The sequence below is a fragment of the Amphiprion ocellaris genome, chromosome 9, assembly GCF_022539595.1.
Source record: "Amphiprion ocellaris isolate individual 3 ecotype Okinawa chromosome 9, ASM2253959v1, whole genome shotgun sequence".
NCBI lineage: Eukaryota > Metazoa > Chordata > Actinopteri > Pomacentridae > Amphiprion > Amphiprion ocellaris.
The window spans coordinates 3,258,096-3,274,663 of record NC_072774.1 but is presented as its reverse complement, the minus strand read 5'-3'; the positions used below and the strand labels follow the sequence as shown (position 1 = coordinate 3,274,663).

The 16,568-nt window shown below is 37.9% G+C and overlaps 3 protein-coding genes across 11 annotated transcripts in view; all 3 read right to left on the bottom strand.

The window, feature by feature from the left end:
• snx27b (sorting nexin 27b) overlaps positions 1-4,644 on the bottom strand; it is a 40,894-nt gene extending 36,250 nt beyond the window's left edge. For 6 of the 8 annotated variants that reach the window (XR_008602798.1, XR_008602797.1, XR_004849085.2 and 3 more), the window contains exon 1: positions 995-4,639. Coding sequence is in view for 3 of the 8 variants with exons in the window: in XM_023291604.3 (XP_023147372.1) it covers positions 995-1,332 (338 nt within the window). In the remaining 5 variants the exon portion in view is untranslated. Of the gene's footprint in view, positions 1-994 lie in introns of all 8 variants that reach the window. The other 2 variants (XM_023291606.3, XM_023291605.3) reach the window with 2 other exon arrangements.
• An 885-nt stretch (positions 4,645-5,529) lies between these two features.
• Positions 5,530-10,841, bottom strand: LOC111582760 (protein S100-A5-like). Of its 2 annotated transcripts, none has more exons than XM_023291613.3 (3): positions 10,668-10,841; positions 5,928-6,067; positions 5,530-5,842 (listed from the first exon to the last, which is right to left on the bottom strand). In XM_023291613.3, exons 2-3 carry the CDS (start codon positions 6,060-6,062, stop codon positions 5,717-5,719), a joined length of 261 nt encoding a protein of 86 aa, XP_023147381.1. In that variant the 5' UTR covers positions 6,063-6,067; positions 10,668-10,841; the 3' UTR covers positions 5,530-5,716. The 2 variants fall into 2 exon arrangements, with proteins under 2 accessions (XP_023147381.1, XP_054869753.1); XM_055013778.1 differs by lacking the exon at positions 10,668-10,841 and adding an exon at positions 7,915-7,958.
• Positions 10,842-13,276: 2,435 nt separating this feature from the next.
• LOC129347233 (protein S100-G-like) lies at positions 13,277-14,178 on the bottom strand. The gene is made up of 3 exons (XM_023291611.3): positions 14,018-14,178; positions 13,676-13,800; positions 13,277-13,561 (listed from the first exon to the last, which is right to left on the bottom strand). Exons 2-3 carry the CDS (start codon positions 13,790-13,792, stop codon positions 13,406-13,408), a joined length of 273 nt encoding a protein of 90 aa, XP_023147379.1. The 5' UTR covers positions 13,793-13,800; positions 14,018-14,178; the 3' UTR covers positions 13,277-13,405.
• Positions 14,179-16,568: the final 2,390 nt, after the last annotated feature.

Genomic DNA, 16,568 nt, shown 5'->3' with positions numbered 1-16,568 from the left:
AGGAGCTCTGATTAGTGGTGCTATAACTCCTGATTACTGCTGCAACTGATTTTTAGCTGCTAAGTGATCTTCCTGCATCCTCTTTCCATCTTTGTAAAGCCTTGCAATCTGAAATTTCAGTTCCTCTTTCGAGTCATGTGGAGCCATGATGTAGACATGCCGCTCATAGGTCCAAAACTGAGAAAGTTCTGGTGTTCATGGCTCATTTTATAATCATCTATTTCTCGATGATTGAACATAAATGGGAAAAATGAGAAATTATGCAATCATGAAGAAGTGATGCAGTTTTTAAATCATTGCTCAGTGGTGCACACGCTTCGTCTGTGCACCCCTACATACATCCACACAGAAATAATGGGGTCAACAAACTGCTAGGTTACTGCAGGCCATCCCTTCACAAAGCAGTGTGCAAAAACCAGCCAATCGCACGGAGAACTTTAGAGGGACAAAACCAATCAGAATCGAACCGAAGGCATCCCTCCCTTTCTGCATCACCTTATTCCAGGCACACAGACACACTGAGGCGACCAGTGCTGATGCTGAGCTGGATGCTGTGTGTTGTTCTCCATAGCAACAGAGTCTAACATCAGCAAGCCATCTCCATGCATACTAACACCCCTAGCCTGAATGCAGCAGCACTGGTCAATACTGGGTTAGTTTAGCAGGTTCAGTGGTGCTGGTGTTTGACTCCTGATGCATGTAAACAAAGTGCCAAATGGAGGAAATAGTGGTGAGGATGATATTGGCGAGATTATGTGTCATGCTGTGGTTTAGTGTAATAGATTCAAGTGTGAGGGGAATCAGTAATGATGCCTGGATCAAACACAGACCCTCCTTTCATTGGGATGCTCTTCCCCTGCAGGATGCACTGACAGAGCTCCCAGTGGGCAGAGAATGATGCCCCAAAGTCCTCCTTGCGTTGATTCTAGCTAACGGAGATGAGAGAGTTATGACTTAATTAGCTTGGAGTGAAGCTAATACAGTAGCCACTTACACCTCCAGGATCCGGTCCCCCTTCGAAATACCGGCTCTGTCGGCGGCTCCTCCCGGCAGGACGGCGCTGACATGCTGCAGCGGCGCGTACAGCTCCCCGTTAATGCTCCGCAGCTGCCCTCCTTCGCTCACTTGCCCCCGAACGTTGAAGCCGTAGCCCGAGTCTGACTTCACTATCCGGACAAGCCGCGGGCCCGAGGTAACGGTTGTCGCCGTCTGGCAGCTGCCCCCGCCGCCGGTGACCGGTGTAACGTTGCCGCTGCCGGAGCCGTTCCGGGACGAAGGGTGAGGCAACGGGGGGACCGAGGAACAAATTCCTTGCTCCTCGACGTCCGCCATTGTTTCTATACCGCTTGTATCATCCACTCTGGTGCGGCTAACGTTAAATACCCCGCAAACATTAGCTTGTAGTAGCGGGCTAATCAGCTCGGCTAGCTAACTGACTGAGCTGCTCCGGGGAAAGCCGAAGGTGGCCGATGATTCGCGAGAGCCATCCCAGGAAGTTCAGGACGCGTTCCGTTCGGATCGCTGCAGAGCTTCCTGCGAAAGCAAGACACGTTCAGTTAATCCTAACATTTATTTATTTATTTGTTTATTAATAAAACAATCATAATCATTTTTAAAAATCTGTGTCTTTTATCTGATTAATAAGTTTCTTCTTGCCGGAAATGACACAAACAAGTGACTAAACACAATTAAACCAGATGCTAATGATGAATTTTAACAAGGGAGCCACTGATATTTTTTTCTTAATCACTTTTGTTGCCCACTAAGAGTCATATTTTAAAGTCTTATTAATCATTGTTTTCCATACTCTGAGTTTAACCCCTAGTTGTCTTCTAACTTAGCTGCTAGCAGTTAGCTTAGCATTAGCCATACGGAATACTGCAGAGCTTCCTGCCCTAAAGCATAGGTCACACTCAGTTATTCCAAAATTATTTATTCATGTACTTATTCATTTATTTATTTTAGCGAATTTGGATTAATAGTAAATTTTTATCTGCTGAATAAATTTCTTCTCGTCAGAAATGACAAACACGTGACTATACACCAGACCTGGGCCTCCTACGGCCCGCGGGCCACATCCGGCCCGCCGGATGACCCTGACTGGTCCCTATGAGGGCACTGGAAAATATTAAAAGTCAATGCAAATATATATCATCGCAATACATGCAAGCAATACGCCGGCACTGCTTTTATTTTGAAAGGTCTGCTAAATTAACGTTTTTTCGCGCGTGCTTTCCGTACTTAGCATAAGGTTTATGCGCTGATTGGTTTGTTGGTCAGCTTCAACCGGGAAGATGTCAGCCAACGGCAAAAAAAGAAAGATTGATTCCTAATGCAGAGTTTTTAGCAAGGCACGGACTTCCAAGTATTTCTAAACTGAAGTCAGAGGTAAAGTTGTGGCCTAGTTTGTGGTGAACAGATCGCGGTGCTCAAGGATTATAATCTGAGTCGACATTACGAGACCAAACATGGCGGAGAAGTACAAACATTTGACTGATGCAGAGCGGGGAGGATATGTGAAGGTTTGCTAGCTAAACTGCTAAAGCAGCAATGACTTTGTTTTACCAAAGCTCACATCAAAGGATGCAGCAGTCAAGACGAGTTTTCTAATATCCTACAAAATCGCCAAGAACAGTAAACCATTCTCTGATGGAGAGTTTATAAAAGAATGTCTGGTGGACTCTGCAGCGTTTATATGCCCGGAGAAGAAAGGAGCGTTCGTTAATGTGGCCCTTAGGAGGCGAACCGTAACGAGGCGGGCGGAGAGCAGCGCCGAGAATCTGGAGCTTCAGCTGCACAACAAAGTGGACATTTTTGACGTTTTCTCCTTGGGTCTGGACGAGAGCTGTGATGTCCGTGACACAGCCCAGTTACTCATCTTTGTACGTGGACTAACAAAAACCTTTGAGATGACGGAGGAGCTGGCAGCTGTGCAGCCAATGAAGGGAACCACGACGGTTCACTGAGGTAAATACATGCATGAACAAGCTGGGACTAAAATGGGAGAATTTGGTTGGTGTTACAACTGATGACTGTCCAAATTTGACAGGGAAAAATGTTGGACTTTTGAAACGGATGCAAGATAAAGTGACTAAAATAAACCCAGAACAGAAACTGATATTTTTGCATTGCATTATACATCAGGAGGTTCTATGTAAGTTTATGCTAAAAATCAACCACGTGACTGATGTTGTAGCTAAAGTAGTTGACTTCATCAGGGCAAGAGCATTGAATTACAGACAGTTTGTTGTCTTTTTGGAGGAGATGATAGTGAACATGGTAGCCTTGGTTACCAGACAGCTGTCAGATGGATCAGCCTGGACAAGGTGCTTAAACGAGTTTGGGATCTGAGAGCAGAGATTCAAGAGTTGGGCATTGTACATCATTGTGTTGTGTAATTTACTGTTTTTATTGAGATATATTGAACACTGCTGTAAGTGTAGTGGGGAGCTGTTGTCTTTCTTTATGCTTCACAGTCATCTTAATGTAGATTTAGAAAACTGCCAACACTATAATGGTACAAGATGTTTGCAGTGTTATTGTACATCCAGCAGCTGTTAGTCCAGATAAGCTGTAGCAGTTACCTCATAGCGTTCATGATGAACAAAAACTGACGTGATAAGGCACGTGTGATATTGTGTAGCTGTAACTTTAGCTTCTAAGGATCAAATGCAGATATGAACCAGTTTGTTTTTCTGTAAACTTTACTGTTTTATGAGTAAAGCATTGGTGACATAACAGTGAAATATTAGTGACAGACTTAAGTTAACCGGTCAAATGAAACTGTGACTCATGTTTTACAGCATTTGTGTTTCAGTTACGGCTGAATAATTTATCGGTTTCAAATCATAAAAGCTGCAATTTAGTGTAACACGTACTAGAATCAATGTAGCAAAAAGGTGAGTATGAACTGTTACTACAATAGGAAGCTTAATCTTAAAAAAAAAAAAAAATACAATTTTGTGTACATATATGAGCTTTATCTCTGGCCCTGGTAACGTTAGGTTCGCTCAAGAAGGATAGTTGGACAAGGACAATATTTTAGTTAAACAGCTTTCATTTGACATTTATTAGTAAAACGATCAACTTTAAATTGTAACTGATCACAAACCATCAGGGGATCCGATAAATGACCATTTATCTCTGTAATAATCCCAACAGAACAGTACCAGTAAGTATAAACGATCTGTTATCAAGTGCACTTGGAAAACAATAAACAAAAAAATTCTGCTGGCGCAATGAGAAAACTGCACTGAGTTAACCCTATAAATACTGCCAGTTACTGTGTAGTGCAATTTATGGGTGTTATATAAGGATAAACATTGTGCAGACACACTGCAAAATGTTTTTTTTATTATTCTTTCTTTAACTTGATTGCAGAATATGCAACACAAAGATGCTCTTATGTCCAAAGACTTTACAGAAAGGTCCTGTAATATTCTCTCTCTCTTTTTTAAACAATATTCCATTGTTTTTTCACTTAACAGTCACAGTTTTTCCTGATAATTCCTCTATCTCCTGTGCATTTTGAAATAAATCTAAATAATACATATTCGAAGCAATTTATTTTAATTTAGAAGATAGATCAGGTGATATTTTTTGAAGTGATAAAACTTTTTCAAAATTAAAAAAAAACAAAAACAAACAGGAATTATATTTTCCCCAAATGGTTTAGTTTTGTATGTTAAAAAAAATAAATAAATAAAAATTTTTATGGTAAAATTGCTGTCATAAAATTACAATAAAACATTTTCTTAATTTACAGAGAAGAAATGTGTTGATATTGTTGATTTTATTTTATTTCCATATTTTATTGTAAGAAAAAAGCTTCAACCTTTAAAAACATGTTTGTTTTACTTGAAAATTTACATGAAAATGCCATATAAAATAAAGTTGTGTGACCTGTTATAAATATCGCAGCATTTTTCCATTATCAGAACAGGAGTAGGTGTATTTAACATTTAATATGTACATTTTTAGCAATGAATATTATATAATAATGCAAAAATTACGGTTCTAGCTGTCATTGCCTCCTCTTTTAATTGCCCCTTGGGGACAAATAAAATTTTCTGAATCTGAATCTGAATAAATATTACAACATATGTCCGTTATTAACACAAAAGTACATCAATTTGACCGGTACAAACTGTGTTTTTTACATGAAATAAATGCAAAAACTGCCATGTTATTTGTTGTAAATATTACGCCATGTTTTTGTTATCACTGCATACATTTAACTGTGAGAATTTGTATTTTGTCTGAGAAATAAGTGCAAAAATTACAGTATTGATGTTATACATATTATGACATTTTTTAATTAAATAACTGTGCAAGAGTTGGAAAAGTATTTTTTCAAGAGACAAAATGTAGCTTTCTCCTGGTTAACTTATTTATGGTGATTCAGTGTTATATAAACTGTATCAGACTGTTTTAGACTTCACAGATTTTTACCGTCATGGCATGTCATGTCAGACTCGTGATTTTTCATGGTATTTGTAGTTTTTTTCATTAAGAAGCACACAAAAAACATTTTAAAACGTGATAACTTTTATTCTTTTCATCGGTCACTTCTGACATTCAGAATCTACAAATTCAGCATGTTAGGCCTCATATTTGTCCATCTATGATTGATGCTAGACCAGGTTTTCCTTCTTGATAGTGACTGGTCTTGTCATTTATACATCCATTAAAGCAAGAACAGAAGAGTCTGAAGCATTTACTCCATCTCAGAGAGCATGTTAAGGGTCACCGCGAAGTTGACAAACTCCTTGAAATCCACCTCGCCGTCGCCGTCTTCATCCAGCAAGTCAAAGAAATCTTTAATTTCAGCTTTGCTCATGTCCTGATTAAGAAAGAAGGAATGAAATGATCAGATATTTGTCACGGAGGCCTCCACAGCTCTTAGTTGTGAGATCTTTTCCACTCACTTCTGTTCCAGGAACCTCTTTGTGCAGCATCTCCGCCAGCTCTCGTTTGCTCAAAGTCTCCTTGTTCCCACTTTTTCCGGCATATTCAGTGAAGAGCACCTTCAGAGATGTGAGTATTTCCGCGACGGTAGACATCGTGGCTAAAAGAAGAAATTGTCGGTGGCTTATGTAGCTGCATTTTAAGACCCAGTACAAGAAAAGCACTCAGAGAGCGCAGTACTCCGCCAAGGCTGCTCAGTTGTTGTATCATTTCTGATGGATAAGTCCCGATAAGTCCACAGCAGTGGATTTGTAGTAGGATCGCAATCATGTATCATCAGCAGGCAGCTGACGTAGTATTCACTTGTTGTCATGGTTACAGTGACACCGTGCCGCTATCTGGCAATGATACAGAAATCTTTAACAAATCTGGGGATCCAGACTATAAGCCGCATCGCTGCCAGAATCTAATCACTTGGTCCTTGAATCATTTCTGACCTTCACTGAAAATTTCTTCCAAATCCATTAGTCTGTTTTTGAGTAATGTTGCGCACAGACAGACAAACAGACAGACGTGTTCCTCCACATTCCTTGGCAGAGTAATAAGTGGTGTGATGTGCAAATTCTCACTTTTGCAAAACTTAACTATGCATTTAAAAGCTGCATTTCAAAACAGTTTTGCTGCATGCTGCTATAAGCCATTCCTCACTGATTCATAACTCCTCCAAGGAATGACGGAGTTATGTGATGATCAACGTCTGTCTGTCTGTCTGTCTGTCTGTCTGTGCGCAACATTACTCAAAAACAGACTAACAGATTTAGATGAAATTTTCAGGGAAGGTCAGAAATGACACAAGGACCAAGTGATTAGATTCTGGCAGTGATGCGGCTTATAGTCTGGATCCACGGATTTGTTAAAGATTTCTGTATCATTGCAAGATAGCGGCACAGCGTTTCTGTATCTACGTCAACAAGTGAACACTACGTCAGCTGCCTGCTGATGATCACATGGTTGTGATCCTACTACAAATCCACTGCTGAGGACTTATCAGGACTTATCCGTCAGAAATGATACAAGGAACAATTGATTAGATTGTGGGGGTGTTTCTGAGTCCCATCAATTCCACCAACCGCTACATATTTAGGTCATGCGATTCAGTATCCGTACATAACGTACACATGCAAAACACATGTCTGTGATCACCGCAAGGTCATTTTGTTTGTGGGTACATCTATATTAAATGGACACATTCTATGTTGATGTGATTTCTGCCACAGATTTTTTCTAGATTTTATCCGTTGCAAATGATACGACTGAACAGCCTTGGTGGAGTACTGCGCTCTCTGAATAATGAATGAAATAAATGCAGCATGACTCAGAAACAGTGAACAGAGGAGGAAGTAGTTGGAGATACATTCAGCATGGTGAAACATCTTTCTACTGATGATGAGCAGAGACTGTAATTGGCTTAAAACTTCTCCAAAATGCCTTAAATTCACTCAAAAATCTTGTTTAAAACGACAAATTTCCACACATTTGCAGGTACTTTCAAGCAAGTTTGGATCATCTTTGAGGTATTTTTGAACCATTCCTGACTCATTTTGGACATTTTTTTTTATTACTTTAGACCAATTATGAGTTGAGTTTTGGACTATTTCAGACTGATCTAACCTACTGGATCAATAAAATAAATGCAGCATGGCCACATTCTGTATTGCCGTGATTTCAAATCATCAATAACTAATTAACAAATGCTGCATTTCTGACAATACTATATGGGGGAATGAGCAGCCTTGGAGGAGTACTGCGCGCTCTGAATGCTTTTCTAGTTTTCAGTTCCTTACTGCATATATGTACATGTTTTTAAACTTTGTACAGCTTTATAAAATGAAATCATGGTCGCTTTACATATTACATATCAACTGTTTACAAAAATAAATGCAAAATCATGATAATTTTGTCTAAAAATGCGGCATTTTGAGTCAAAGCTTGGAGATTTGGACTTACCAGAGTTGTATGACAACTTGTGTAAGTGGGGAGGATGCAGGAGTCTGATGTGTGAAGAGAACGCAGACCCCTTTTTAAAATACGCCTCGACACACCTTCTTTCCGCCCCCCCCCCTCTCTGTCTACAGATTTTCCCTTTTTTCTTTCTTATCTCCAAAATGTCAAAGTAAGTTTTTCTGGTTTCTCCTCTAACTGAAGCCCTTGACACACCAGAAATACCAGTTTGGATGTCCAATGTGTAGATTTTTTTAGCTCTCAACTAGAAGAAAGTTTTTTTGTTGTTATTAGTATTTATCACAGGGATAATGATGCCTGCCTGTGTCATTCATTAGTAGCATCGACACCAAAACTAGACACATTATTATTATTATTATTTAAAATAATAATATAGTAAATTATTATTAAATAACAATAACATATTTTATATATATAATATTCTATATATATAATTTTATTAATAATAAGAATAATTAATTATTAGTAATAAAAATAATAATAAATAAATGAAAATAGTTAAAATATAGTAAATAAATAAATATATTTTAATGATAATTTCTTCTTCCTCTACTTTTTCTTCTTCTTCTTCTTCTTCTTATTATTATTATTTTATTAATATTGTAATTATTCTTAATATTATTATTAATAATAACTACAATAATAATAATTTTAGTAGTAGTAGTAGTATTACAGTGTGTCTAAACAAATTTATAGTAAGTATTATTTTTGCACTGTTTGAATTTTGATATTTTACATTCATTTTATGTATTTTTATTATAATTACTTTTATTTTTAGCATGAAGTAGGGATTTAAAATTTGGTCTTAACACAGAAACTGTGCAGTGTTTATACTGTGGAATATTTTACTGAACTCTACTCAGAAAACATCACATCACCTCTGCAGCTTTTCATTAGCTGGGTGTGTTTTTTCCTTTTGTCTGCTGGAGGTGCAGCCAGATAATCTCTGTCATACTGTATCCATACTGTAGTAAAACATGCTTTCATTCATTTCCATGGTTTATTTTCAAGGTTATTATAATCTGTGTGGAGGAGACAAAGGGTTCATTTCTGCCTGAAGAACTTTAGAGGCAGGATGGATTCTGCAAGACTGTTTACTGACTGAAGGGGGCGTCAATGTTGCACAGAACTTTTATTGCTTAATCTTACTGTTTCTACAACATAAAACATGGATATCTGTGGAATAGTTTTATTTACAAAATTGCACTTTCAGCAGGTTTTTTTCTCTCATTAAATCTGAGCCTGTTTGAAAAACAAAATCTCAGGAACTATTAGAGATAAAAACATTCAATTTTCTCTGTTATTTCTCACCATGTTATTGATTCAGAATCTGTAATATTGGACAGTAGATCAAATAATCTCTCATTAGGGCTGAGTTGAAATATGAATAAATGGCTTTCATGTAATTTTAGACAACTTTGAGTCCGTGTGGACGAGTTTTGAGTAATTTAAGGCAAATTTTGTGTGTTTTATTTACAAATTTAATGTCATTTCAGACACTTTTTGAGTAATTTTGGAAAGTTGCAGGTCAATAAGGATAAGAAACACCTCATTTTATCTCTGATTTGCCTGATTTGTATCAAAAATATGGATATTTTTAAAAATATTTTTGAAATTTAATTTGTTTTAGTCTTTCACTGAAATTCAAGTCTGTTTGAGCAACAATATCTCAGAAACTGTTAAAGATAAACACCTGAAATTCTCACTGTTATTTTTCATCATGTTTTGGATTCATAATCTATAATATTGGACAGTAGATCAATAATCTGATTATTTCTGAGTTGAAATGAGTCATGAAACATCTCATCTTTGAGCATATTTACACAACAATTCACATTTTATCAAGTCAACTAGGGATATTTTCTGAACCACGTGTAGCTGCAGGTCACAGTAATACAAAACTAAACATGTAGAATACTTTAATGTGAAACAGATGGTGACAAAAATGATTTTTGTTGAGCTTTGATAACTGATTGAGCAGGTTTGACAAGTTGTAGGGAAAAAACTAAAGCACTGCCGGATAGTCTGAGTAGAACAGAGATCAGAAGTTTCATCAATAACATGATGAGAAAAAAAGCAGCAAAAAGTTCTGTTTTGTATCTTTAGTAGTTTCTGAGATATTGTTGTTCAAACAGCCTCAGATTTCAGCATGAGGAAAAAAGTGGGGCGGCGGTCAATTAGATAGAGACTCTCTCACTCTTCGTGTCGTCCTGCCGGCCAAATAGACCCGTTTTTAAGTTTGAAAATGTGGGAAAAAACATTTTCATAGTGAAAATTTCCACATTTTCAACATTTTGGGGAAATTTTTGAACATTTCATTTTTTTTGAACGTTTCAACCAAAATCTGGTGGAATTCGCTGGATTTTGGGTGATTTTTTTTGTGAATGTTCTTAAAGAAACATTATTAACATTTCTTTTTTTCCATCAAAAATGTTCAAAGATTTCCCAAAAATGTTGAAAATGTGGACATCAGAAGTTTCACTGTGAAAATATTTTTTTGTTCCACATTTTCAAACTTTAAACCGGGTCAATTTGACCCGCAGGGTTAAATCACAGAGATTAAACTGAAAAGAAAGAAGGTTAAATATTGTAAAGCTTTGTAAAATCTCTGGACTAGAATTTTTCTCACTTCTAGCACGTGTCGACTTTTTTCCACTCGTCCTACTCAGTATCTGATTATATTACAAATTATTCATTTCTTAACCTCCCTCTGCAGCTTCCTCTGCATCAGTACTCACCTCAGAGTTCACCAGGTGAAGACAAATCAGGTCTGTGTCCAGATGAGACTGATGCACACTGAGGAGAAAACTTCCCTTTTTTAAGAGTGGACTCACAATGTCTGATGTGCAGACATTAAAAAAACAAGTGGTGATTCATGGGCTGAAAATGCAGCCGACTCCCTTCAAAGCAGCCTCACCGGTTCTGTTGTAGCAAACTGTAACCACAGAGCATTTTTCATTCCACAAAAGACAGGTTCGTGTTTACATTTCATGGGTGTGGAGTCGATCATCCAAAGATTGAAATCTGTTTCATTTAGGAGCTGTGAGGTGGTGAAAATCTGTATGTCAGAGTTCAAAAATTCCACGTTAACCTTGTGTACACATGAAATAACCTGCAGGACAATCAGGTCTTGCTTTCAGCTGCTCTCATTTCATAGTTTTTTTTTCCTTTACTGGCTTTTTACTGTCACTGTTATCCACACAAGTGTTTTCCAGTTTGTGCACCGGCAGCCATGAGCAGCAGTTTATATAAACTTAAAAAGACCATGTACAGTACCGCTCAAAAGTTTGGGGTCACTAAGAAATGTCCTTATTTTTAGAAGAAAAGCTTTTTTTTTTCAATGAAGATAACATTAAATGAATGATAAATCCAGTCTAGACGTTGTTATTGTGGTAAATGACTATTCTAGCTGGAAACGGCTGATTTTTAACAGAATATCACAGGCCGCTCTCTCCTCTCTTTGGAAGAGCTTCACAGTTCCCGCTGCCTCAAGATAGCAAGGAGCATCCTCAAGGACTTAACTCACCCAGACCACTATCTGTTTGAACTGCCGCCATCAGGAAGAAGATACAGGTGTTTGAGGGCAAAGACAAACAGACTGAAGAACAGTTTCTTCCCAGTGGCAATCAATGCTTTAAACACTGCCATGAAATCTGTTTGAATTCTCAGCCATCCTGAATATGCAAACACAACTGCACTATTAGGGTTGTACAGGATCTGGGTGTGTCTGAAATGTGCTTTTTTAGCGCATATTTTATATTTTGTGATATTTATTACCATTTTTATTTTCATTTTTTAAATTCTATTTTAACTTGCACTGTTTTCTTTTAAGATTGCACTTAATTTCATTCCACAAGTTGCAGCGACAATAAAGACACTGAACTGAATGGAATATCTCCATAGGGGTACAGAGGAACATTTCCAGCAACCATCACTCCTGTGTTCTAATGCTACATTGTGTTAGCTAATGGTGTTGAAAGGCTCATTGATGATTAGAAAACACTTGTGCAGTTATGTTAGCACATGGATAAAAGTGGGAGTTTTCATGGAAAACAGGACATTGTCCGGATGACCCCAAACTTTTGAACGATGGTGTAGATCATGTCAGTCTGGAGTTTCTAATGAATCCTGTGACTCTGAATTTTCTATGATGGAACCATTGAAGCACGTTAATTTTTGTCACCAAAAAAAACAATCATTAATTTTGGTCCTTTTATAGATTTATTGCAGATATTCTGGAAATATGACACAATCTGCTGGGTCAATGATATACATACAGCAATGCGAACAATTGGTTACAACTGGGTTCTTTTGGTTTCCGTCCACAATCTTCTGGTTTATCTTTGACTCTTCTGGTTTATCTTTGACTCTTCTGGACAGAACTGCTGCAGTTGAGCTAAATTTGTTGTCTTTCTGACTCAGACTTGTTTCTTCATCAGTCCACAGGTTCTTGATGGGTTTAAGTCAGGACTTTGGGGAGACCAGTCTAGAACCTTCATTCTAGCCTGATTGAACCATTTCTTTACCACGTCTGATGTGTGCTTGGCCTCATTGTCTTTTTTTTAAAAGTACTTTGTTGGTCTTTTGTTGTCTTTATTAGACAGGTTTGTCAAGAGGCAGACAAGAAAGTAAGGAGAAGAACTGGGGAAAGGGTTGTGAGCTGGAATTGAACCCAGGACTATATTTTATGGGTCACCCACTCAACCAATTGAGGTACCTGGGCGCTCTGGACTTGTTGTCTTGTTCAAACATCCAACTGTGTCCAAGGTTAACCTTCCGCTGATGACATTAGGTTTAATCTGCTCCTTTATTATTCTATTTACTTTGTGTAACGCTCCAGTTCCACAGAGCATGATACTGCCACCATCATGCTTGATAGTAGGTTTGGCGTTCTTGGGGTTAAAAAAAAGTCCAAACCTGTCTAAGACAGTCTGAAACCAGTCCTCAAAAAAGTCAAAAACCAGTACACAATCGGGACCAAAACCAAACCTAAACTACTCTTAAAAAAGCCCAAGACAATCCTGAAACCAACTTCAAATCACATCTAAAACCAGCCCAGAACCAAGACACAAACCAGTCCAAAGAAAGTCCAAAACCAGTCCAAAAGCACTTAAGCAGAAAAGCCTCAAAGCATGATACTGCCACCACCATGCTTGATGGTAGGTTTGGTGCTCTTGGGGTTAAAGTCCTATTTAATTACTCTATTAATAATAAATTGTTTTATTTTATAAGACAGCTCACATCCTGTTGCTGTTTGTACCAACAAGTTGTGTCATTGATTATTTCCTCCCACTGAACAGTTATTGATCATCACAAACACACAAAGAAACTCACATCACTCAGAATGTAATAGTTTACATTTATTCTCTTCCAGGATTGAACAGAAAACACTGATAAAACAGTTGACATTGTTGGCAGTGTCTTTTTATTTTACACACTATGATTTTTCAAAGCTTTTCCACTTGATGTTCTGTTTTTACTCTGAATCCTCAAGAGGCTCGCCCTTCTTCTCCTTGTCTTTGAGTTGTTTCATCAGACGGGCGCAGTTCTCGAACTCCTCGAAACTGAGCTTTCCGTCACCGTCCGTATCCCTCTTCTTGATAATTTTTGAGGCATGTTTGAGGACTCTGTCCTGCAGAACACATCATTAAAACAGTTAAACAGCCGAACGTGCAATGAAAGGTGAGTAAAATGCAGAATGACAGGTGCATGTAATGGTTTAAGGAAAGTTGATTGTGTCTCTTACCCTGATGCGCACGTTGCCAACTTCGTTTTCAACCATTTTCTTGAATTCTGCTTCGCTCAAGAGCTCATCCTCCCCGGCGTACTTTTTGAATTTTTCCTTGACTTCTTCGCAGGCCATCGCAACAGCTGGAGGAGAAGATCGATAACGATTTTGAGTCATGAAAAGTCAAACACAGGCTATAACGCTTTTCAATCACACAGACTAAAATGAAAAGAAAGTTAAACCAAGATACTTACAAATACAGTTAAGCTTTATAAAATCTTTGGACTTGTCTTGCTCAGTATCTGTAAATGTCTAATTTCTGTTCTAAAGTAGAACTTCCTCCCCTTCATTAGTACTCACCTCAGAGTTCACCAGGTGAAGACAAATCTGATCCGTGTTCAGATGAGACTGATGCACACTGAGGAGAAAACTTCCCTTTTATAAGAGTGGACTCACAATGTCTGACGTGCAGATAATAATAGACACATATAGAAAACAAGTGGTGATTCATGAGCTGAAATGCAGCCGACTCCCTTCAAACCAGCCTCACCGGTTCTGTGGGGCCAAACTACCAACAGCTTTATTTTCATTCAACAAAAGATGGACCCATGTTTGCTTTGTATCTTTGTTCACAAGCTGCCGCTTGTCTTTAAATTCCTTCTTTTCATTCAGGAGCTGTGAGGGGGAGAAATTCTGTATGTCAGAGTTCAGAAAATCCTGTTTAACCTTGTGTGCATGTGGGACCTGAAATAGTTCAGGTGACTCCTAGAACTCAGAATTTACTACAATAGATTCATTGACAACATAAACCAATCATGCATTTTGGTTCTTTGATATGTTTATTGCAGGTCGTCTGGAAATATGGCAAAATCTACTGGGTCAAAAATATACATACAGCAATGCAAATGATTGGTTACAACTGGGTTCTTTTGGTTTCCGTCCACAATCTTCTGGTTTATCTTTGACTCCTCTGGACAGAATTGGTGCAGTTCCACAAAAGTTGTTGTCTTTCTGACTCAGACTTGTTTCTTCATCAGTCCACAAGTTCTTGATGGGTTTAAGTCAAGAGTTTAACCTTCATTCTTGTTTGATTGAATCATTTTTTTTACCACGTCTGATGTGTGTTTGGTATCATTGTCTTGTTGAAACATCCAACTGTGTCCAAGATCAACCTTGTGCTGATGGTTTTAGGTTTCCCTGAAGAATGTGGAGGTGATCCTCCTCCTTCATTATTCCATTTACTTTGTGTAAAGCTCCACTTGTACAGTGCATGATACTGCCACCACCATGTTTGATAATAGGTTTGGTGTTCTTGGGATTAAAAAAAGTTTAAGACCTGCCAAAGAAAGTTTGAAACCAGTCTTCAAAAAAGTCAAAAACCAGTGCAAAATTGGGACCAAAACCAAACCTAAACCACTGCTAAAAAACTCAACCCACCCAAGACTATGTAAAAACCAGTCCTCAGCCAAATCCAATGTAAAATAAATCCCAAAACAACTTTAAATCACATCCAAAACCAGAAGAACTAAACACAAGCCAGTCCCAAGAAAGTCCAAACCAGTCAACATACAACCTGAAACCATTCCTAAAGCACTTCTAGAAAGCCTCAGAGCATTTTGTTTTTAATGTTTTTAAATGTTGTAAAGCACTTTGTGTTGCATTTTAACTGTATGAAAAGTGCTATACAAATGAAGTTTGATTGATTGATTGAGTTTGATTGATTGATGCTGCCACCACCATGCTTGATGGTAGGTTTGGTGTTCTTGGGGTTAAAGGCCTCACCTTCTCTCCTCCAAACAGATTTCTGTAACAAACTTAAGCCTTAAGATGTGTCTCCGGGGATCTGTAACTCTTTTGAAATGGCTCCAAATTACTCACAAGAGGTAAAAAGGCTATGCTGCTAAGGAAATTAGATTAACACAACTTTCTGCATCATCAAACTGATAATTCAAGTTGCTGTTTGTTTATTTTTGACCCAGCAGTTGTTATATTTCTGGATCTTAGATACAGCTACAAAAATGTACCAAAATGTATATTTTTTGTGAAAAAGATGAATGTGTTTGAGTCATTCCATTAAAGAAAATTCTGAGTCATTGGAGTCATTGATTGCCGTTACACTACCGTTCAAATGTTGACGTCACTTAGAAATGTCCTTATTTTTGACAGAAAAGCAGTTTTTTTCAATGAAGATGACATTAAATGAATGATAAATCCATTGTAGACATTGTTAATGTGGTAAATGACTATTCTAGCTGGAAACAGCTGATTTTTAATGGAATATCTCCATAGGGGTACAGAGGAACATTTCCAGCAACCATCACTCCTGTGTTCTAATGCTACATTGTGTTAGCTAATGGTGTTGAAAGGCTCATTGATGATTAGAAAACCCTTGTGCAGTTATGTTAGCACATGAATAAAAGTGGGAGTTTTCATGGAAAACATTGAATTGTCTGGATGACCCCAAACTTTTGAACAGTAGTAGGAGCAGACTCACAACTTCTCGTATATGTGTATATGTATAGATCCATGTAAAGGAACGTGTTCTGATTCATGTGGTGGAAATGCAGCCGACTCCCTGCAAACCAGCCTCCCTGGTCCTTTTGAGATACACTGAGCGTGTTTGATAAAGCACACAACAGTTTCATGTTTGTCTTTAGTGATGCACAGAAAGAGAGTGTGTTTGTGTGCAGCAGGTGGAGTCCATCGTGGAAAGGAGGGAAATCCTTCTTTGTGTTGAGACATTGTCAGGTGGAGAAAATACTGTATGTGTGAGTAAACGGAAAGACTCTGTAAGAAGCTGCAGAAATGCTGAGTAAAGGTCACAGCTACGAGTCTGAATTTGTGTCTGGGAATGAACAGGAAACAAATCACAATAGCACCCTATTTATTTTTCCCCCTAATTTATTCCTTT

Coding starts and splice junctions, on each gene's coding strand:
- LOC111582760 (XM_023291613.3), bottom strand. CDS start 6,062: ATGTCTACCGTCGCGGAAATACTCACATCTCTGAAGGTGCTCTTCACT. Junction 5,843..5,927: donor AAGAGGTTCCTGGAACAGAA/GTGAGTGGAAAA, acceptor TTTCTTAATCAG/GACATGAGCAAAGCTGAAAT.
- LOC129347233 (XM_023291611.3), bottom strand. CDS start 13,792: ATGGCCTGCGAAGAAGTCAAGGAAAAATTCAAAAAGTACGCCGGGGAG. Junction 13,562..13,675: donor TTGGCAACGTGCGCATCAGG/GTAAGAGACACA, acceptor TGTGTTCTGCAG/GACAGAGTCCTCAAACATGC.